We start from the raw sequence: 24,041 nt of genomic DNA, 5'->3' as shown, positions 1-24,041 counted from the left end.
AGCAGACAGGCTTCTGTCATCAGCTGACTAGTGAGTCAGGTCTCGGCCACATTGCAAGCTGGGAAAAATCTGAGACAACAGTCATTTTGTATGCTGGTAAAAATAAATATCGGGTTGAAAATCCCAGAAGAATTGTGAGAAAACCGTCACACACAGGTACAGACACTATATTATGAACTACACTAACTTTACAGCCCCTGTAGTATAGTCAAATAAAAAAAATCCTGGAATACCCCTTTAACTACTGCAGTTTCTGAATCATTTAAAAATAAGGTCTTTTTAGGTGTGAACCTGCCATATATACAAAGCCACAAGTCCTGACCTGACAGCTGTTAACTCAGGTCATTAGAATCCACATAAAACCTTGTTTACATGACTTAATTTCCAAGCAAAATCCGGCAAATAAAAATTTTCCACACAACGTAAATTCCGCAGTGGAAGCACCTGCCGCGGAAATCCTGATTCCAGCCTCCACCAAAAGAATTGACATGTCAATTCTATCTGCGGAATCCTCTCAGGAATGCACTGCCGTCTATGGAGAGGGCGCATTTCCGGCAGTGTAAAGTCCGTCGGGGGGAACCCAGGGAGAAAAAATGAATCAGCACATGTTGTTTCCTCCCGCTACTCCTGTCAAAAAACAATGGCGCCCGACGAATCCCATAATGGTAAATGGGATCTGATGGATGTTTGCCAATGGGGAACAACATCAGTGCGATAGGGGCCTAAGACCATGTTCATATGGCGTAATTTGTGCAAAATGTCCGCACGGAAAACACTGGCAGACATTCGGCACATTTTAATAATCCGGCTGGCGCAAGGACTGCTCGGAAATGCACCATCTCATAGAACCCAATGCATTTCCAAGCAAAATTCGCATTCTTTTTGGGGATGACTGAACTGGGACTTCCTGCCCACAGTGCAGCAGAATCCCATTGAAATCAATGGGAGCCTGCTGCAGTGGAACGTCCATAAGACATTCCGCTGTGTGAACATACCCTAAGGGGGAGATTTATCAAAACCTGTGCAGAGGAAAAGTTGCTGAGTTGCCCATAGCAACCAATCAGATCGCTTCTTTCATTTTTCAGCGGCCTTCTCAGAAATGAAAGTAGCGATCTGATTGGTTGCCATGGGCAACTGGGCAAATTTTCCTCTGGACAGGTTTTGATAAATCTCTTGATCATTGACTTAACATTGTAAACTGTATGTCAAACGCATCATCCGGTTTAGTCCGTTTTGTGTCTTATACGGTTTTGTCCATTATTTTACTTGCACCCATAACCGTAGACTACCACGTTTTTTGGTCCGGGTGAAAAACTGTATTAAATCGTATGCGTTTTTCTTTTATTACCATGGGAGTCAATGGGAACCGTACAGAACTGTATGTGCTTACGGTTCCATCTGGTTTTCAACTTTCACAGTTTTTTTTTTTCTTGGAATTTCAATCAAACAAGTGAAACTTTATTCAAAATGGAGTGAAAAGTTAAAAACTTATAAATTTTTTTTTTCTTAAAAAAACGGATGCAACCGGATATCATTTTTCAAACTGTATACGGATTAAAGAGGTACTACCGTGCTGAAAACGTATCCCCTATCTAAAAGGAACATCGCTCCGGGTCTGATGACTGCCGATCACGGGGCCGGAGTATCGTGACGTCACGGCTCCGCCCCCTCAATGTAAGTCTACGGTAGCGGGCGAGACAGCATTACGTCACACGGGGGCGGAGTTGTGACGTCACAATCACCGGTACCGTCATCAGACCCGGAGCGGATGTTCGCTCCGGGGCCTGATGAGAGCGGGGTGCTGCGTGCGAGATCGCGGGGGTCCCCGCGCGGTCAGGCAACTTATCCCCTATCCTTTAGATAGGGGATAAGTTGTCAGCACGGTAGTACCCCTTTAAATTTGTACAGACGTTTTGATACAGTTTAGTCCGGTTTTGAGGAATCCGTTTTTCATCAAAAACCTGATACGGGAACTGTATTGCAAAAAGGTGGTGTGAATGCAGCCTAATAGGGGTGTGCAACCAACAAATGATGGCCCTCCCCGCATGATAGTTGCACCTTGTAATAGTGCCTATCTATAAAATTGGTGCTGGTTTAGAGCAGCGTTTTCCAAACACTGTGTCTCCAGCTGTTGCAAAACTACAACTCTCAGCATGCCCAGACAGCCTTTGGCTGTCCGGGCATGCTGAGAGTTGAAGTTTTGCAACAGCTGGAGACACACCGTTTGGAAAACACTGGTTTAGAGTGTGCAACAGCCATAAGCTGCCCCTGCTGTTTCATATATTAAAGTAAAGCACACAGTGGTCTCAAAACTGCAGCCCTCCAGCTATTGCAAAACTACAATTCCCAGCATGCCCCCACACTCATCAGCTGTCTGGACATGCTGGGAGTTGTAGTTTTGCAACAGCTGGAGACACACTTCAGAAAACACTGGTTTAGAGCATGAATCAGCTATGTATGTAATAGGGCCCTAAGTGTCTGACCTTGGGGGATCAAAGTAATTGGATCTGCCAATGTGGGGATCTGTTCCTGCAGGATCTAATGGATCTATTTAACCCCTGACAGATCCTGTTGGGTTAGAATGGATCAGTATTGGCAGTTTTATTTGTGCCAGGGGAATTACACAGCAGAAATTACAATCTTGTCTGTCACTAAACACTAACACGGCCATGACACCAGTTTGAACAGGGCCCATGAGGATTTTATAGCACTAAGCCTGGTGCCAGGCTATATAATGTTCTCCTCAATAAACTTTATTTATAAAGGTATTGTGCATACAATAAACCGTTCATTATACTGAGTATAACATATGGAGGAATCATCAAGGGTCTCACCCTGCAGCTGCTGGTCACATACTCCGTCCTATGCCGCCCCCTTTCCGGTTTCTGTACCGGGTGCCCACCAGCCTGCGGCCGCTCATACATAAACTCGGTCCCGCATGGAGACAGACACAGCCGCGCTCCATCCCGGTACCGGACCTCCACCGCATCATCCGTGTACAGGAACTGAGCGCTGGGAGCCGACATCCTAACTCTCCGCTCTATACAACTGCACTGCGCACTTCAAACGGCCCGGCCACACCGAGCCCCGCCCAGCAACTCGCTCATAGGCCACGGTGCAACCAAACAAGACTTTCTGCTCTGCTAATTGGATAAGGGTGTCGTTACCATGGTAAACAGGAACACCGCTTCGGCAGTGAGATGACAAATCACCTGTCCATACAAGAGCTCCGCCTAGCAACTCGTTCATTGGCCACGGTGCAACCGAAGAAGCATTTCCACTTCTCTGATTGGATAAGGGCGTCGTTATCATGTCAATTGCTTCAGCAGTGCAATGACAAGTCACCTGACTATTCTATACTATTCTGGACGTTGAGAATCCATTACTGCGCCTGCGCATAGAGGGGAAAAAGGGTGAACTTTCTGATTGAAAAGACAAAAAATCTAGGAAAAACTGAAGTGATGCCAGTGTGAACTGGGCTTTAGAGCAGTAGTCCAAGACCAAAGTAAAAAAACTCAGAAAATCACTTTAATTTATTTTGTTGCAAAAACAAAGTTATGTTTATGTATGCTGTACCGTATTACCCTAGTTTCAACAATACAGGCATATCATAGGAGCCTGTGAACACATCTCTATTGACATTAACCCATTGGGGACTGAGCCCATTTTGACCTTAAAGCGCAACTGTCATCATTTTTTAACCCCTTAAGGACCGACCCATTTCTTACCTCTATGACCAGGCTTTTTTTTTTAAAATTTGACATGTGTCTCTTTAAATGATAATAACTTCAGAACACTTTTTCTGAGCAGAGCGATTCTGAGATTGTTTTTTCGTGACATATTGTACTTTATATAACTGGTGCATTTTTGTTGCCATATGAAGCATTTTTTGTGAAAAACTTCAAAATATTGTGAAAAACTGGAAAATTTCTGGTGTATTTTTTTTTTTTTTATAGTGTACACTGTGCGGTAAAAGTGATGTTATATTTATTCTGTGGGTCGGTACGATTATGGCGATACCCATTTGATATGGCTTTCTATGTTCTTTTTCCTTTTCTGAGCAAAATTATTTTTCTGCCATTCATTTTCCAACAGCCGTAACTTTTTTATTTTTCGTCCGATGCCATTGAGTAAGGGCTTATTTTTTGTGGCATGAACTGTACTTTTTATTGTTATGATTTTTGTGCTACATGCTACCTTTTGATCTTTTTTATTCTGCTATTTGTACCAAAATTGGCAAATTTTGCGCTTTTTTTTAATGTTTTTTTTACGGCGTTCACCATGCGGGATAATTTACATTATAGTTTTATAGTACACGTCATTACGGACGTGGCAATACCTATTATGCATATGATTTGTGTTTTTGATCTTTTTTGGTGGTAATACAGGGCTTTTATTGGGAAAGGGGCATTTTTTTTACACTTCATACTTTTATTGAATAACTTTTTATTTTATTTTTTACACTTTTTACAGGTTATACTATGCTGCAATACATAGCAACCAACAGTGACCCGCGATTGTATCAACAGTGAGAGCGCTCCCCCTGTCAACACCATAACTGCCGTGATCAGGATTAATCATGGCATCTATGGGGTTAATGCTGCCGGGACCGGCGTGATCGCGACTCCAGCTGTGATTAACAGCTGGGTCCTGTCGCCGATCTCCTGCGCTACCCGCGGCAGTGCCAGAGATCGCCATGACGTATGCATATGTCCAATTGCGCGAACGTGTCGGGTGATTGGACGTATGCATACGTCCTATAGCGGGAAGGGGTTAAAGCGTACCCCTCAGATGCAACAAATAAACTTTTTTTAAAATATATCACTCAGTACCTAATCCTGACCATGTACATCTAATTTTTATGTGTCCAGCACCTTTATTTTTTTTTTTATTTAATTTAGCTCACTAGTCTGAATTCCTCTCAAAGGGAGGGGGCGTGGCCTCACTGTGCAGGTCTCCGCCCCCTCCCTCAGTATGCTGTCTGCTCACATCTCCCCTAGCATTAGCAAAACTACAACTCCCAGCTTGTCCTCACTGACAGTAGCGGGAGACAAGCTGACAGTGGGAGGATTTTTCCTCTACCTGTGAGCCCTGCACTTACAGCTGTCGATCAAGCAAGTGTGTCCATGACATAGGTAATAACGCATGGACACAGCAGGACTAGTATGTAGCAGGCAGGGGGGCAGTTGTTTGACTGGCTTTTTCAGTATGTAATACTGAACATTTTCTAATGAAAGCAATTGCAGTTGTTTTACACGTTTTAGAACATATCAAAAGTTTTTGTATTTGACAGTGCACATTTAACCCCCCAGACTACTATAATGTTGTTCCTGATGACCATAAAGTGACTGCAGCCATACCTTTATACCATACCGCTGCTCTTCCTCCTTTTATAACTTACTAGCTGAGTACCCGGTGTTGCCCGGTTTTTCATTCCTAATCCTTGTTGGGGAGGAAAATAAACAAAGGAGGAAGCTTTTTACTTCATATCCCGTCCTCATATATTGTTGTCATATCCCGACCTCCTATCCCGACCAACTATCCCGACCTCCTATCCCGTCCTCCTATCTCGACCTCCTATCTCGACCTCCTATCTTGACCTCCTATCCCGTCCTCCTATCTCCAACTCCTATCAGGACCTCCTATCCCGTCCTCCTATCTCGACCTCCTATCCTGACCTCCTACCCCGACCTCCTATCCAGTCCATCTATCCCAGCCTCCTATCTCGACCTCCCATCCCAACCTCCTATCCCGTCCTCCTATCCATCCTCCTATCCTATCCTCCTATCTCGACCTCCTATCCCGACCTCCTATCCCATCCTCCTATCCCGTCCTCCTATCCCGACCTCCTATCCCGACCCGTAATATGTGTACCAGTTATTGAAATATCTCCAGCTGTACGGAAGTTATGTGGGAACATACATTTCCCATTGATTTGCATGGGACTTTAAACAAAAACTCCGACCCTCACAAATGGGGGTAGTTAAGGGTAAAATTAACTATCCTATATTTTAAGTGGACATATAAGTAACATGTGACCAAGTATTATAGAAATATCTCCAGCCGTTTGGAAGTTATGCAGTAACATATATTTTCCATTGACTTGTATGGGACTTTAAACAAAAACCCCGCCCCTGGCAAATGGGGGTGAGTAAGGGTTAAATCACCTATCCTATGTTTGTTGTTGACATATTAGTAACATGTGTGCCAAGTTTCATGTTAATATCTTTAGCTGTTTGGACGTGATGCTGGGACATACATACATACATACACAGACACACACACACACAAATACATACATATACACACATACACATACATATACACACACATACATACACATACATACATACATACATGCACACACACACATACATACATACACACACACACATACATACATATACACACATACACATACATATACACACACATACATACACATACATACATACATGCACACACACACATACATACATACACACACACATACATACATATACACACATACACACACATACATACACATACATACATACATGCACACACACACATACATACATACACACACACACACACATACATATACACACACATACATACATACATACACACATACATACATACATATACACACATACACATACATATACACACACACACATACATACATACATACACATTGAGTTTTATATTTATAGATAAAATCCTTTTATACAGTGCTCAGGCACAGTCGGATAGGCGTGGCTTGGGGTTCGCAAAGCCCCGCCTCCGCCACGCCTATCCTCTCTTTCAGCACTGGGACCGCTGTGTAGTAAGACACAGAGGCCCACAGCGCATGCGCCCCTCCTGTCCGGCTCTGATATTCTACAAAAAAATGCCCATTGTTGTCCTCTTCAGCTCCTGGCGACCAGGTTGTGCAGATACTAGAGGCAGAGAGCTTGTTTGTTCACTGCCTCTAGTACAGCACATGCGCACTGAGCGCATAGAATTTGAGGGTCTTTATGTTGGAATACCCCATAATGGACCCCATTATTAAAAAACTGCACCCCTAAATGTATTCAAAATGACATTCAGAAAGTTTGTTAACCCTTTAGGTGTTTCATAGGAATAGCAGCAAAGTGGAGGCAAAAAATTCTAAATCTTCATTTTTTACACTAACATGTTCTTGTAGACCCATATTTTTTTAATTTTTACAAGGGGGTAAAAGGAGAAAAAGCCCCCTAAAATATGTAACCCAATTTCTCTCGAGTAAGGAAATACCTCAAATGTGGATGTAAAGTGCTCTGTGGGTGCACTAGAGGGCTCAGAAGGGAAGGAGAGAAATTCGGATGTTGGAGAGTGAATTTTGCTGAAATGGTTTTTGTGGGGCATGTCGCATTTAGGAAGCCCCTATGGTGCCAGAACAGTGGAAAAAATAAAAACACATGGCACACTACTTGGGAAACTACACCCCTCAGGGAACATAACAAGGGGCACAGTGAGCCGTAACACCACACAGGTGATTGACAACTTTGCGTTGAAGTTGGATGTGAAAATACTTTTTTTTTTTTTTTTTACTAAAATGCTGATGTTACCCAACATTATTAATTTTTACAAGGGGTAATAGGTGAAAATGTCCCCCAAAATTTGTAACCCCATTTCTCTCGAGTAAGGAAATATCTCATATGGGGATGTAAAGTGCTCTGCGGGTGCACTAGAGGGCTCAGAAGGGAAGGAGCGACAATGGAATCTTGGAGAGAGTATTTGGTTGGAATAGAAGTCTGGGGCCATGTGCCTTTACAAAGCCCCCATGGTGCCAGAACAGTGGACCCCCCCCCCCCCCACCACCACATGTGACCCCATTTCGGAAACTACACCCCTCACAACGTAACAAGGGGTACAGTGAGCATTTACACCCCATTAGCGTTGGACAGATCTTTGTAACAGTGGGCTGTGCAAATGAAAAATACAATTTTTCATTTTCACGGACCACTGTTCCAAAAATCTGTAAGACACCTGTGGGGGATAAATGCTCACTGTACCCCTTGTTACGTTCCGTAAGGGGTGTAGTTTCCGAAATGGGGTAACATGTGGGTATTTATTTTTTTGCGTTTATGTCACAACTAGGAATCGACCGATTATCGGTATGGCCGATATTATCGTCCGATAATCACGATTTTGGCGCTCCTTTGTCCCCAACAGGTTAAAGGGAAAGTGTCATCAAAAAATGACACATTGTGGTGATGTTGTGTTCTAGTTTTGCATTTTCTATCACTACATATATAAATCTGTCATCAGTGTCACCTGCACCACCCGGGTACAGACAGGTAGTGCAGGTGACATTGATGACAGTGATACTTACCTGGTTCTGACTCGTGCTCTGGTTCTTGAGCTTTTTCTGTATCTTCCGTTCCGGGCCGACTTGGAGCATGGGCGGAGCTTAGTGACGTCACCAGTCCTGCTTCATTGCTGGGTCCTGCTGCTAGCAAACAGCAGCGGGGACATCACAAAGCTCCGCCCATGCTCCAAGTTGGCCCTGGAACGGAAGATACAGAAATAGACAGCATGAGAACCAGAGCATGGAATGGGACAAGGTAAGTATCGTTGTCATCAGTGTCACCTGCACTAATTGTCTGTACCAACAGGTTAGTGCAGGTGACACCGATGACAAATTTCCTTAAAAATAATCCTGAAACCTTTCAGTTTCCATTCTGGCCACTAGGCCTAAAACTAAGCTGAGACTTTTTGTTCTGTACAGATCATTTCCCAGTAATGCCTTTGTTCTCATCACAGACAGGAGTACAGTAAACGATAGCAGTAGCGAGATAACACTGGATCCACCACCATCCACCCTCCCTGTAGAACAGTGTTTTTCAGTAGGCTATGCTTTTGAGCCTGTTAAAATAGCCTGTTAAAATAGCATATATGGTCTGAACGCAGTTGCTTGGGACTGTACAAACCATTGAAATGTATGGAACCTGCTGCTCTACGCCAAGTATATATCATCAACATGTTCTCGGCAGGATGCCGATGGATGATTGTGATGGTAAAGGTAAAACATAGTATGATCCTAGCCTTAAAGTATCATTGTCACACAGAAAAAACTTTGACATGTCAACAGTTTTGATCAGTCAGGGTACCACTGCTGAGACCCCCCCTCCCCCGATCAGGAAAACTAGCCAAGAGAAGTGTACGGTATTGCTGTTCACTCCCTGGCTTGTAGCGATCTTTTTCCCTTACATCCTAACCAGTGGCACATATGGCACTGGTTAGGACCGGTGGAAATTTATTGACAACCTCAAATGAATAATTGTTTTAGACCCTCCCACCTCCCCCATAAAAGGAAACCCAAGAGAAACCCAACCCCCTTGTGTTTTTTTCTGTCCTCTGGACAGAGTATCAGTGGTTGTCCTTTGGGACCCCCCTTCATATATTACTTTTATATCAGGCGTGCTTACTCTACTGCCTCATCTGCTGCTTTGGTGGCTATTTCATCTGCTGAGGTAGCTAAATGTCTGAGAACCAGATTTTCTCAGATTCAGTCTGACTTAGACCAGGGGGTCTCTAGAGATGACATCTGAGCCTCTTGTAAGACCGCTAGCTTAGCGATCGACTTCCTGTGCAATTCTGCCCCCCCTCCAGCAATTGAAACTTGATGCTAAATCTATGGCTCTCTCCTCTGCGGGCTGCGCCCTCTGTGGCTAAAACCTTGGAGGTGTCATACATCCTCCAAACATACCCTTTGTGCTATGACCTATGAGCCTGGAATTTTGTTTGGGACTGAACTCGACCGCATAATGGAGGGGCTGTCTCTTCTTCAGCAGCCCTTTCGTGGTCGAGGCAAGCGTTTTGGGAACAAATCCGGTTCCCAGGCCAGAACCCAGAAAGATTGTGGGTCCCAAAAGAGGGGTGCTAGACGCTCCAGGAGTTCCAAGGGTGGAAAGTCCTCGGCGCCCTGACTACGGGCCTCTCCGAGGCTCTTGGATTTCTGCCAGTGCTCCCATCCTGTCTCAACTCCCTTCTCCTTCCATTCATGTGGGCGGTCGCCTTCAGCATTTCCTGTCTTCTTGGGAAGCTCATGTTCAGGACCCTTAGGTCCTTAGAGTAATCTCGGAAGGTTACAGAGTGGAGTTGGATAGTACTCCTCCAGACAAATTCATCAGAACCAGACTTCTACCTTCCAACAAGCAAACAGTCTTGGAAGCTTACATTTTAGAATATCTCCAAAAAGGAGCCTTGGAAGAGGTTCCTCTTCAGGACCGGAGGGCAGACATCTATTCTCCTATGTTTCTGGTCCCCAAAGTTACCAGGGCCTTGAGAATGATAATAGACCTAAGGTTTTTCAACCGGTCTATCAGACACAAACATTTCCAGATGGAAACAATTCAGTCTGTCATCAATCTTCTTATACCAGGGGACTTCCTGTCAACCTTGGACCTCAAGGATAGAAACATAGAATGTGTCGGCAGATAAGAACCATTTGGCCCATCTAGTCTTCCCAATAATCTGAATCCTATCAATAGTCCCTGGCCCTATTTTATTCCCTTAAATCCTGGGTTTGGAAGATTCTTAAGGATCGCTGTCCAAATTTAGGGAGTTCTAAAACACTTTCAGTTTGTTGGCCTCCCGTTTGGAATTTCTTCGGCCCCACACACATTTACCAAGGTTGTGGCCTCGATGGTGGCAGCTCTAAGACTTCAGGGATTATGTATAGTCCCTTACCTAGATGACTGACTTCTCAAAGCCTCCTCCCAAGCATTCCTGTCCCAACATATTCAAATGGCTGTATCCTTCCTCCATCAGCTAGGTTGGATAATCAATTGGAACAAGTCTAATCTCCAACGAGCCACCTCAGTGAGATTTCTGGGGTTCCTATTAAACTCAGTAGCCATAACTATTCATCTAACTTCCGAAAGGAAGCTGCGAGTTCAGGAAACAGCCCAATCTCTCTTAGTTCCCAAGAGGGTAACCCTTTGTTATCTAACGAGAATGTTGGGACTAATGTCAGCAACTGTGGAGGAATTATGGCACCTACGTCTGCTTCAGTCGGAAGTATTAGCCAAGTGGGATCACAGCCCAGAGGGACATGTTAATTCTTTGGATGGAAATTGAATCCTTAGTGGAAGTTTTCTTCTGCTGTGTGAACTGAGCAGGGAATTCCTATTGAAAGCAACGGTAGGCTGCTGCAAGAGGAATGTTCATAGTGTGAACTTACCTTCAAAATGGGTTAAAGGCTGAATACTTTATTTAAGACATATTACAGACAAGTTAAAAGGTTTGGTTATCTGATGCGTATGTTGGTCAGTTGTGGGTCAGTGGATCAAACCTTCTAACCATGTCCTAAAGGAAAGCTGTCAGCCTGATCACCCACTACAGCGTACACTCACGGGGAATAAAAAAGTGTCCGCTATTAAGAGATGTCCCTTATTGGGAAAAAAGGCTCAGAAATCTGTCTAAATGTCTGAACACTGTCCTGTACTCACTCCAGAGTGTAATTACCTATATTACATGATAAAAAGCAACATTACAGTACAATCTCACCGTGACGTTTAATCACCCCTTATCCCCCCCATCATTTCATCCCCTTTTATATCCTGTGCCACCTTATTCCCCCGTGCCTTGTGCCAAATTATCCCCCCTTACCCCCTGTGCCACATCATTTCCCCTTGATCCCCCTGTGCCTTTTTATTCCCCATTTATTACCCTCTATGTAAATTCATTAGCCCCCTTTTTAGGAAGTGGCAAAGGGGGGGGGGGGGAATAAAGGGGGAATGAAATGGCACAGGGTGTGGTTAAGAGGGGGTGATGAATTTGTACAAAGGGTAATAAAGGGGGAATGAAATAGCACAGGATAGGGGATCAAGAGGAAATGATGTGGCACAGGGGGTAATAAGGGGGGGGGGGATGATTTGGCACAAAGGAAATAAAGTGGCACAGGGGATCAGGGAAGGAGGGGGGTGAATGATGTGGCTGGCCGATGTACAGAACTGTTTAAACAGTGTTCTTCTGCTTCTGTACGGGGGCTTCTGCAGGGGGGTGCAGCGGGGGCCTGTGCCCGTTACTGAGGTATTGGCTATACCCCCTGGAAGCAAACCTGTGTACAAGGTAAGGCCAGTACATAAGCCTGGTTATCCCCTATAGTGAGTGTTTTGTCCCCTACTGTGTGTGTCAGCATCCAGTATTGGGAATGTCCCCTATTCGGAGGGTGCAAATACATTAAGTCTTATGGGACTCTATCAGTGGAAACTGTCCGCTATTGGGAGATTTTACTGTATAAACCCAAATGGGTAAAGTGGGTGACCAGGAGTCCACAGAGAGGTCACTTACTAAATTCTGTCCACTGGTTGCGGAGATAAAGGCTTCAGAAGTTCCGCTGCTCATTTCACTGAATTGCGCACAGGAGGCGGAGCTCTGCCAGCTAGCCAACCCTGCCTCGCCCATCAGCTCATTATGCTGCCCAGCAATTAGTATATTCATTTTCCTAGTGAGGTGGAGTCACGGGTCACATGAGCGCTGTTCTCTGTCAGCAGAGCGCATGCGACGGTAGATTACAAACAACTCTGACACTGCAGAGCGCTCGGAGCAGGGATCTGAGATCTGTTCGCAGGCGAAGGGTTGATTTATTGGGGGCTTCTCTCCTTTCGGAGAAGGGCTTGCGATGGACTGCAACCTTGTGCATGTTTTTGTGTGAACACGTTTTGCACTTTTTGCTTGCACTTGGGTGATGAGAGCACGTACATTGGCTCATAATCTAAAGGGTGAGTGCGGCTTTCTTCTTTTTTACTTACTGTAGCATGATAACACTGTAGTTTATTTTGTTTTTAGATGAATCCGTCAAACATGGGATGAACATACATGAAAAAAATGATAGAGTTGATACATCCTTGGTATATGTTCATATCTCTTCGAGTGATCATGGTCATAAAAAAAATAATGGCTTAATAATACAAAGCAATTTAAGAAACTTTATAAATGATCCTGTTAAGTATACAAAACTCAGCGCACTGAGGGATCAGATTAATGCTCATCTAAATCTATAGAGGGGAGAGGAGGATTTCCTAGAATGCTCCTTCACAAAGAGTTACATATCATTGAACACCTTCCTCTATCTATTCTTTCAAAAACAGGACTCTGCTTGTCCATGGGTCATGTCTGGGACTGCAGCTCAGCACTTGTTTCCCAACCAAAAGCTGTCCTGGCATGCTGGGAGTTGTAGTTTTGCAACAGCTGGAGGCACCCTGATTGTAGTAGTACTTCATGTGGACAGATGTGGAGCTAATACAGATTTTTTTTCTCCTTGCATTATAAAAGTCATAACTCCAACTTTGCAACAACTACAGTTCATATAGGTATTATACTACTTTTAAAAAAAATCTAAACCAAAAAATTAGCTAAAAAGCGGTACTCCAGCAGAAAGTTTTTTTTAATTGTATTTATTTAAGATGCCAAACCTTTACTTGCTTGCTTTCTGCGCCATCCTGGTATCACTCCTCTGGTCCCTAAAGGGGTGCACCAGTGGAATTTTTTTTTAATCAACTGGTGCCAGAAAGTTAAACAGATTTGTAAATTACTTCTAAGTAAAAATCCTAACCCTTCCACTACCTATCAGCTGCTGTATGTTTCACAGGAAGTTCTTTTCTTTTTGAATTTCTTTTCAGTCTGACCACATTGCTCTCTGCTGACACCTCTTTCCATGTCAGGAACTGTTTAGAGCAGGAGTAAATCCCCATAGCATGCCTCTCCTGCTCCGGACAGTTCCTGACAAGGACAGAGGTGTCAGAGAGCACTGTGGTCAGAAATAAAAAAATAAAATAAAAAAAGGACTTCCTCTGTAGTATACAGCAGCTGATAAGTACTGGAAGGATTAAGATTTTTATATAGAAGTCATTTACAAATCTGTATACGTTTAAGGCACCAGTTGATTAAAAAAAAAAAAAAAAATATTTTCCACTGGAGTACCCTTTAAATGTGATCCTCTTCCTGCTGCACTGGGTTAATCTGTCACAGTGCAGTTCAGCGAATCATTGAACACAGCGAATTTCGGCCAGTGATTGGCTGAGCAGCAGTGTGACGTTTCGAGCCCCCAGGACCAGGAAGAACGGGGCTCAATATGTCACGCTGCTGCTCATCTAATTACTGTATTAATCGTCTAGCGATTTGCTGAGATGCGATTCTACTTCTGGAGTACCCCTTGAAAATCATCCAATAACTTTTTTTTGTGTGTCCATCTATGGAACTGTGTGATCTGTAGTTATTGCTACCATTTATGTTAAAATGGGACTTTTTAAAATCATTTTTTAATGTTTTTTTTTCAGGTATTTTTTCTTCATTTTAAAACATCCACTTTAAAGGGAGAATAAATATTTTTAAATTGTTTAGACAATTCTGCACGCAGAGATATCAAATGTGTTTTTTTTTGTTTACGTATAACTAGACTTTCACAGTGGTGTGTTACTATGTTTTTACATATAACTAGAGACTTTCACAGTGGTGTGTTACTATGTTTTTACGTATAACTAGAGACTTTCACAGTGGTGTGTTACTATGTTTTTACGTATAACTAGACTTTCACAGTGGTGTGTTACTATGTTTTTACGTATAACTAGACTTTCACAGTGGTGTGTTACTGTGTTTTTACGTATAACTAGACTTTCACAGTGGTGTGTTACTGTGTTTTTACGTATAACTAGACTTTCACAGTGGTGTGTTACTGTGTTTTTACATATAACTAGACTTTCACAGTGGTGTGTTACTACGCGAGTGTTTTTGCTATGGTGTAATCTGTGTTAAACTCCACATTACAGCCAGGCAAGGTCATGTAAAATTTTTTTTATTTACTATATTTATACAAGGTAGAACCCAGAAAAAAAAAAGATAAATAAGACAACAATGAATGTACAAAACAAGGTAAGTGCTTCTACAGAATCCAGGCCTGTACATGGAGCAGAGCACTGAGCACACCGGGGTACACAGTCTCTGCCTATGGTAACATAAGGTTCATGGTGTGAGAGGTGATGAATAAAAAGCCACACATGGAGGTGAAATGTCAAACCTAGAAGATGCTTTTTGGCCTTTCCAAGCACATTTGTACAGGGTAAAATACTGAAATGACAGGACACAATCCTTTATAGTACAAACTTCTCTACATAAGGCAAATTCTGTTGTGACAGGATATTACAGATTTAGCAAATAGATTTATTACTTGTAAAATTTCCTAATGCCTTTTAGCTCAATTCTTCAAGGTTTACAAGATCTCTGCTAGCTGCCAATCAAAAGGAACCGTCATTGCTTACTACCAAGAATACATGCCTGTCCTGGTCATGTGATGGACATACAAGCGCACAATGACAGAATGCCGCTGTGACAGTGCCCCATCACATGACCACCAATGGTTTTTATTCCATGGAAAATAAAAACAATGAACGGTTTCAGCTGAATTACAGCAAGTAGAGATTGAGAAATCAGAAAGAATAAAGAGTAGATTGAAAGTTATACAATTTACCATACAATGAACAATGGTTGTACTGCAATGTGCGCTCTGGAGCAGAAATGTCACTAGTACCCAAGGAAAGATTCGCCAAACCTGAATCTAATGGATCGAGCATCAAATCATAAAAGGGAGGAATTTATTTACCAAGTGTGCATCAAACAAAAAAATAAATAAATAAACTTTTCTGCAAGCACCCGAATTGTCTGCAAAAGTTACACTATATATATATATATATATATATATATATATATATATATATATATATATATATATATATATATATATATATATATATATATATATATATATATATATATATATATATATAAAGTTTGCGGCACACTTGGAGAGCGCAGCACATGTAGCAGGGTTGTGTGTGAAGAGGACGTGGTCGTCTTCATGCTCCAAGTTTACTGCCATCCTCTCCTGGCAAAAATTGAAGGCCCAGCTCAGAGCCGGCAGACTGCTGCACTGATGGGGATTTACTTTAGATCAGTATTTCCCAACCAGTGTGCCTCCAGCTGTTGCAAAACTACAACTCCCAGCATGCCCGGACAGCCGTTGGCTGTCCGGGCATGCTGGGAGTTGTAGTTTTGCAACAGCTGGAGGCACACTGGTTGGGAAACACTGCTTTAGATCAATGTGTGAAATGCTGGACTTTCACAAGATGAATTCACATAGTGTTCCGATTGCCCAGGGAAGTCAGTGATAAGACTCTGGACTGTGTCCCTCGAGACTTCTTCAGGGAATCAGATTTTTTTTTTAGCTAGACTAGATAAATTAAGGACTAATTCATTAGATTCAGGTTTGACAAATCGATTGGCTCAGCTCTGGTTGGCTGTATCCTCATGAACACAGATTCATGCTCCTGGAACCATTTTCTTCTCAGTAAATAGATCTGGGGCTAATTTTATGGCAATACCTTATTTCAGTTACTTAAAAAAAAAAAAAGGTTAAAACAAGCCATTCAGGTAACAATTAAACTTCCGTACCAACCCATACACATGCACAGTCATCCTAATGGAGCGTGAATGTACTCTTAATGAGGAGAGGGAAACAAGACGCTTACATACTCCTTTGTGATAACAAAAGATCAGGCATGTGACCCTCTTTACCCTCGACATCTGCAATTGGGACAAAAACCAGCATAACGACCCTAACCACCCCCCGGGTCCTGCTGAGATCTGCAGGTTCAGCCAACTTTAGTCAAGGGGAGAAACAGCACTGACCTTTCAGGATATGTCTCTTGTAAAAACACGACCATAAATGAAATGATAAAACCCCAAACTTTATGTTCCTGGAGGGACGGCTATAGGTGGATGAAGGATGGTGGGGCATTCTAGTGCCCCTTTTTTCCTAAACCCAAACAGTATTCCTATTTTTTATGTATGATGGAAACTGATGTTACATTCAGTGAAGATGAAAGAAAAGAAAAAAACGTTGCCCCTATTTGTTTCAATGTGGAAAGTTCTTCATGTTGAGCACAAGTAGTCAGATTAACCCTTTGTCCCATCATCCTCTCTCTTTTTTTTTTTTTTTTGTCTGGAACGAAATGTCAGAGATAAAACCAGCCTGCAACTGTACCATGCAACACCACCACCCTGGAACTACTTTAAGACCTTCATGCCCTTCAAACAACAACAAACGTTTATGTGCACTTCCACCTGCCTGTAAAGATGCAGCTTTATAGGACATATAACTATAAAACTTAGGTAAAAGTTCCCTTTAACAGATCACTTAGTCTCCCCCCCCCAACCAACCCCAACCCCTTCTACCATCTCTTGGCTATAACGTTTCCCCCTAAAACATTTATGGTGCACAACACGAAGCACAAGTGGATGGACACCCTGAACATACAGAGTAAATATGGTAAAATAAATTGCTTTTTATTTGTAAAGTTTCTATGTCAAGTACAGAAAAACATAGCTGAAACCCTTCCGGAAATAAATTATTCAGGCCGAGTTGAGGAATACTGGGCTCTTTTCATAGGTTCTAACCCATATTAAGCCATGCATATTACCTGGCCAGATTACCTTCGGCAAAGAACAAAACGCAATTGTAGAATGGGCCGATCAGGTTAGGAAAGGTTTTCTTATTATAATGTGCCATTGGATGTAAAATGTTTTTTTTTTTTGTTTTAATGCAGCGAAGAAAAAAAACCAACACACTGTTCTTTTAGCTGAACAGAAATGAAACAATATAATATTTACACAAATGTCGATATAACTTACAGGGTATCAGCGTACACTTTTTTGGCATTCACTTAAACAAAAAAAGAGTTTGCATAAATTTCTAGGTCTGAGATAATCTTGAACGTAATAATTTTGGTGCAAGTATGATACGTCTGCCCTGTGTGCTAAACGGCGTACTAAACTTGCCATAGTGAGATTACTAGGTCCATGTTTTCACTGCTTTCTCTTATGTTCTGACTCCAGGCAGAACTTTTCGTAAGCTTCCTGCATCTCGGGGTCCATTTCATCATCACCAAAGTCATCGAGGAACCTAATCAAGAACAACAAGATTTGTATCATTAAAATGAGGAATTACAGTGGACTGGCGACATCTAGTGGTCAAAATCTCTTACTGCATGAACACAAATTCAATAGGGTCCATACACATGGGATAGAAATGATGCAGATTTTCCATATTGTTGCTGCAGGTAAATCCACTGTTCTGGGTTACTCTTGGCACATATTGTAGTAAGGAGACACTCACAGGCTGGGATATAAACTGTGTAAAGTAGCTATATGATGGAGGGTGCTAAAAACATTTTACACCTTGTCATTAGTCGTATGGGAGGGGAGGAGGGGGCAAGTCTTAACCAAATCTAAGACTATTTCATATATCATTTTAATTTTAATATCATGTTATGCCTATTGGCTCCACTGAACATATCCATAGTGTGCCAATACCCTGCCCTATGCCAAAGTACTTTTGTCGGTATACCAAAATGTCTTTTTGTTGGTAAAGTGACCCCTCGACCTACGATGGCCCTGACCTACGATAATTTCAACATACGATGGCCTCTCAGAGGCAATCGCATGTTGAAGGCAGCATCAACATACGATGCTTTTGTATGTCGGGGCCATCGTATATACGGCTATCTGGCAGCGCAGACTGCTTCAGCTGCCACCGGATAGCCGTTTACGGTGCCCCGTGTGGTCCGGTGATGATCACTTACCTGTCCTCGGGGCTCTGTAGCATCTTCTTCAGGATCCCCTGCATAGTCGTCGCTCTACATCGACGTCATCACGTCGCTGCGCAAACCGTCCAGTCATCCAATAGGAGCAGCGTGCGTAGAGATGTGATGGCGGCGACGGAGAGCGCAGATGCCTGGGAAGCAGAGGCCTTGCCGGAGCGTCGGGGAAACCTTGGGGAAGCGGCGACAGCGATGGATGGCGACATCCCTGGCAGCTTTGACGATTCGGAGCCGTGGGGACAGGTAAGTACAACTTCCTCTAACAGTGGTCTACAACCTGCGGACCTCCAGATGTTGCAAAACTACAACTCCCAGCATGCCCGGACAGCCGTTGGTTTAAAAGATGAATACCCACTAATAGTGTTGAGCAAACTTACAGGATCTACTGCATATTTTTCTGCAGCTGATTTTGCTACCCATTGAAGCAAATGGGCGGCAAAATCTGCTGAAGCAGATCTGCAGCAGAAAATACGCACGTGTGAACGCACCCTTATTCTGCAAATATTTGTGCTGTTTTCAAAGTGCTCCAGATGCAAGGAGAAGCCCAGGATGAAAGTCTCAGGTCTCCTAGGACTGTATCCCTCTTTACAAGGACCCGGGGCTCTTCAACCATCAGATTTGGCTGCATTTACTGCAAGTTTGCTCAATGATATTTACTAACAATAAAACTACAACAAAATACATGGGAGTGAAACATACCCATCTCCAGAAGCAGACAAATCTGTCCCAGTTTCTTCACAGAAAAAGTCTTCTCTGTCCAGCATCTCCTGGTACTTCTCCTGATATTCTGAAAATGACAGCAAAAGCCACATGTAAGACTCTGTATTTAACCGCAAGAACAAACCCCACCATGTATGTCTTGAAGTTGTACCTGGGTCTGCAGCAGTGAAGGGAATTCCTTCAGAAGTGTAAAAGGTCGGCTCATTCTGAAATATAAGACACAGTGAAAAAGTCAATAGAATGACAAACTTATAAATAATCCTGAAGCTCCGTTTGAGCAGGACCCACATCATGGATGATACCTGGTTTACACCCTCTTTTATTCATCATCACAGAATATTCCTGAACCCAATTTAATCTTTTTTTTTTAACCCCTTAACGACCATGGATGTATATTTTACGTCTGTGGTCGGCTCCTGATCTGTGAACCGTGCTCAGAAGCTGAGCGTGCTTCGTATCTGCGGGGTCCTGGTTTCTATCAGCAACCAGGAACCTCGGCTAATACTGGACAATCAGGCGGAGGCTTGCATTGAGGGGCGGAGCGTGACATCACACGGGGGCGGAGGCGTGACGTCACACGCCGCCCTGTAGTCACCGGTAATCAGTCCCGGAGCGAACATGCTCCGGGACTGATTACAAACGTCGTGCCACGTGCAAGATCACGGGGGTCCCCAGCGGCGGGACTCCCGCGATCAGGCATCTTATCCCCTATCCTTTGGATAGGGGATAAGATGTCTAAGCACTGGAGCACCCCTTTAAATAGGGCCATGTCATGAATTTAGTCACTGGCAGAGCTGGGTCCAGGTCCAAATAACTACACAGCATTTACTAAGCGCTTTATTGACTGCAAAAAATTAGACCCGTGTTTCCCAAGCAGGGTGCCTCTGGTTACTACAAAAGTACAACTCCCAGCATGCCCGGACAGCCGAAGGCTGTCCGGGCATGCTGGGAGTTGTAGTTTTGCAGCAGCCGGAGGCACCCTGCTTGGGAAACACTGGATTAGACCGTAACCACTAAAAACCAATTCTGTCTTCTCCTCAGGGTCCATGGCTATTTCTGACACATTAACCTGCTTATTCTAGATTGCAGGAGCGAGAACATTAAAGTGGTATTCCAATCTGAAGAAGTTATGTCTCATCTGCACATTCCGAGGACTAATCCAGATGCCATACACCTATAGATGAGTAGATATGACAGATTTTAATAATGGTCACTAGCCATAGGACCTAGTAGTAGAAACAAAAGCAGGGGAGGACAGCGCCTCGTGTATTACCCAGGGTACCGATGTCCCAATAGGTACAGGACAAGGTCGACTCCTCAAGATGGCCACCCGAGATAATGCGCATATCCCCCAAATGGGGTATCAATGATCCTCTGGAAATGAACTGCTGGGCCCAAGGTAGAAATGGGAAAGAAGGAAGCTTCTCCCATGTAGGACAGGAAGAATAATGAAGGAAAAGAAACTTTTTTGCGGGTGCTGTTCTTGATTCCAGAAATATCAACCAGGATGCTGGAGTATGGTTAAAGTGCTGTATAGCACTATGTTTATTGAAAGTACATAAAACCAGACGCATTTCTGAGGGACAGTCCTCCTTCCTCAGAATGCCAATCTGAGGAAGGAGGACTGTCCCTCCAAAACGCGTCATTGGTTTTATGTCCTTTCAATAAACATAGTGCTATACAGCACTTTAACCATACTCCAGCATCCTGGTTGATATTTCTGGAATCAAGAACAGCGCCCCCAGAAAAGGTTCTTTTCCTTCAATATTCTTCACCAGCCGCAGGAGGCAGAATGCAGAGAACAGGACTTGCAGCGGCAAACTCACCATGAAGTAATTTGGGTCATTTTCAGGAGTTGCTTCCTTGAAAGTCCAAGTAGAATGAACCCTCCCCCAATTACTTGATCGAAGTTCTACTAACTTCAGCAGCATCTGCCTTACGTCTCTGAAACAAAACACATGTGTAATTAGAAAAACATTATTACACCTTCACATGGGTTTTCAGGGACACTTATAGGTTAAGCTTGAGGCAAGCTGATGAAGTAATACATTTTTAACCTGCTACGGTCTGCATCCAAAACCACGTTCTTCATTCTCTGGATCACTTCGTCCATGTAAGAGATCCCCTTCTCTTTCCATGCGTCTTCTAGAACTGATCCAGTTAACTATAAAATAATACATGTATGCTTCTATAACTTAGCAGAATAAAAGTGTTAAAACACACATACTAGAGATGAGCGAACTTACAGTAAATTCGATTCATCACGAACTTCTCGGCTCGGCAGTTGATGACTTTTCCTGCGTAAATTAGTTCAGCTTTCAGGTGCTCCGGTGGGCTGGAAAAGGTGGATACAGTCCTAGGAAAGAGTCTCCTAAGACTGTATCCACCTTTTCCAGCCCACCGGAGCACTGGAAAGCTGAAATAATTTATGCAGGAAAAGTCATCCACTGCCGAGCCGAGAAGTTTGTGACGAATCAAATTTAATGTAAGTTCGCTCATCTCTAACACATACAACTACAGGGGGTACATACAAGTCTCCTCCCTAACTAGAACCTTAGTATAATAATAATAATAATCATAATAATTATTATTACTGTATCTATTATTATTGTTGTATTTTATTATTATTGTATCTTTATAATCATTATTGTATCTTTATTATAAGTATTGTATTATTATTGTAGTATTATGATTCACTAAAAAGCAAGACTATCTTTGTATAAGCAATCTTTTAGTTTGCGCATAGACTCATGATTTTGCTGCACGGTCTGTATTAAATTTGGAGGGTGTTGGGCAAGCACCAAAAACGCCAAAAATGTCTTAAAAAGTTATTATTCTAAGTCTACTTTATATGCCACTTTTAGGTGTGAGAAATCATTTTTTTTTCTCTACAAGTTACTTAAACACAAACCAAATATTTTTTGGGTCGGGGAGAATGAAAAGGGTAGAAAAATAGGAAGAAAATCTACGCAGCAGCAAATACGCCGTAAAATCGCCATGTGTGACCCCTACCCTAATAGGGCATTTACGAAGCTTGGCATATTTTACATCAGTAACGTAGGTAGCCCGGAGAAAGGTGCAGCCTCCTAATAAATATGGCACATCTGATACTGTCTAATAGACTAAAAAATGAAACATAAGCCTGTTGTGAACAGATATAGATTTGTGCACAAAAAATGTTGTGCCTGGAAGATCCAAAAGGCGGCATCTTTTTCCTTTTTTTAACCAGGTGCACCAACAAGAGTGGATTTTCATCTGGTTACTAATTAAAAGTGAAGTTGTATTGTGGCTGGAGTCAATCCTTTCTGGATGTAGTATTTACAGGTTTATTGTCCAGGAATCCTGCCAGGTGTTTGTTTCCATACACTGGACACACTCTCTCCATAGCCAGGTTTACAGCATAGTCAAGCGGTGGTCCCTCGTATGTTGAAACATCGAATGTTTAGGGATTCGTGCATTGTAAAATATAGGACAGCGGTCTCCCAACCTGCGGACCTCCAGATGTTGCAAAACTACAACTCCCAGCATGCCCGGACAGCCAACGGCCACTGGTATTGGAGGTTATACTCGCGTTTCCCCGCCGCTTTCAGGAAGGTCTCTGCTGCCTGGGAATGTCGCTCTCCGTCACCGCCATCACGTCGCTACGCACGCTGCTCCTATTGGATAAGGGGATGGCGTGCGCTGCGACGTGATGACAACGAAGGAGAGCGACAGCGATGCAGGGGATCCCGAGGAGTACTCTACGGAGCCCCGAGGACAGGTAAGTGATCGTCAGCAGACCACACGGGGCACCGTAAATGGCTCTCCGGTGGCAGCTGAAGCAGTCTGCGCTGTCTGATAGCCGTTTATGCGATGGCCCAGACATAAAAAAGCATTGTATATTGATGCTGCCTTCAACATGCGATGGCCTCTGAGAGGCCATCGTATGTTGAAATGATCGCATGTCGGGGCCATCGTAGGTCGAGGGGGTCACTGTATTCACTTGATATTTTTACATAAACACACACTACACAGACCCCTACTGCTCACTGAATGCATTATCTGCTGCCCAAACACTATCCCAGAACTTCCCAACCAAAACTACAACTCCCAGTATTTGCCTTTGGCTGTCCGGGCATGCTGGGAGTTGTAGTTTTGCAACAGTTGGAGGCACCCTGGTTGGGAAAGACTGCACTATCCCCTTTAAAACAAGGGGAGAGCAGAGAGCAGTGGGAAAAAGAGGCACGTGACTGCATCTGAGATTGGCTAGAGAGATGTTTTAGATTAAAACACTACATTGAGTGACTAATTTTGCAGAGATTAATACATAAGCAGGAAATCCTGGTGAATTCAAGAACCCCCTTTATAAAGATGTAAATAAACATTTTACCTTTACAGTGAAGCACTGCTACTTACCTTCAGTAGTTTTACAGCACAGATGAGATTATCATCTACTGGATTGGAGAATAAAGCATCCAGCAGCTCCTTGAGGCCACTCTGCAGGATCTCCGCTCGGGTCACCTGGCCCTTTGCACCTTTTAGCTGTAAAAAAAAGAAAAAAAGGAGAAAATAAATAAATAGAACATGAAATACCCTAAACTTATTACAACCACAAGGCCAAAATAAAAACATAATACCACCTAAAAAATGTTGTTCTGGAAAATATCAACC

General features: G+C 43.1%; 2 protein-coding genes across 5 annotated transcripts in view; both read right to left on the bottom strand.

Moving 5' to 3' along the window:
- Positions 1-3,524, bottom strand: part of C1H5orf34 (chromosome 1 C5orf34 homolog) — a 34,577-nt gene extending 31,053 nt beyond the window's left edge. For 2 of the 3 annotated variants that reach the window (XM_056542134.1, XM_056542153.1), the window contains exon 1: positions 2,835-3,520. In XM_056542134.1, coding sequence (XP_056398109.1) covers positions 2,835-3,026 — 192 coding nt within the window. In that variant the 5' untranslated portion in view covers positions 3,027-3,520. Of the gene's footprint in view, positions 1-2,834 lie in introns of all 3 variants that reach the window. The other variant, XM_056542143.1, reaches the window with a different exon arrangement.
- A 12,982-nt stretch (positions 3,525-16,506) lies between these two features.
- Positions 16,507-24,041, bottom strand: part of PAIP1 (poly(A) binding protein interacting protein 1) — a 33,817-nt gene continuing 26,282 nt past the window's right edge. Inside the window, exons 6-11 of one of the 2 annotated variants that reach the window (XM_056542120.1) lie at positions 23,787-23,912; positions 21,449-21,555; positions 21,218-21,335; positions 19,543-19,597; positions 19,371-19,458; positions 16,507-17,974 (exon numbers count right to left, since the gene is read on the bottom strand). In XM_056542120.1, coding sequence (XP_056398095.1) covers positions 17,878-17,974; positions 19,371-19,458; positions 19,543-19,597; positions 21,218-21,335; positions 21,449-21,555; positions 23,787-23,912 — 591 coding nt within the window. In that variant the 3' untranslated portion in view covers positions 16,507-17,877. Of the gene's footprint in view, positions 17,975-19,370; positions 19,459-19,542; positions 19,598-21,217; positions 21,336-21,439; positions 21,556-23,786; positions 23,913-24,041 lie in introns of both variants that reach the window. The other variant, XM_056542111.1, reaches the window with a different exon arrangement.

Source organism: Hyla sarda, chromosome 1 (assembly GCF_029499605.1).
Source record: "Hyla sarda isolate aHylSar1 chromosome 1, aHylSar1.hap1, whole genome shotgun sequence".
NCBI lineage: Eukaryota > Metazoa > Chordata > Amphibia > Anura > Hylidae > Hyla > Hyla sarda.
The sequence above is the reverse complement of the archived record's forward strand: the minus strand, read 5'-3'. Positions and strand labels throughout refer to the sequence as shown.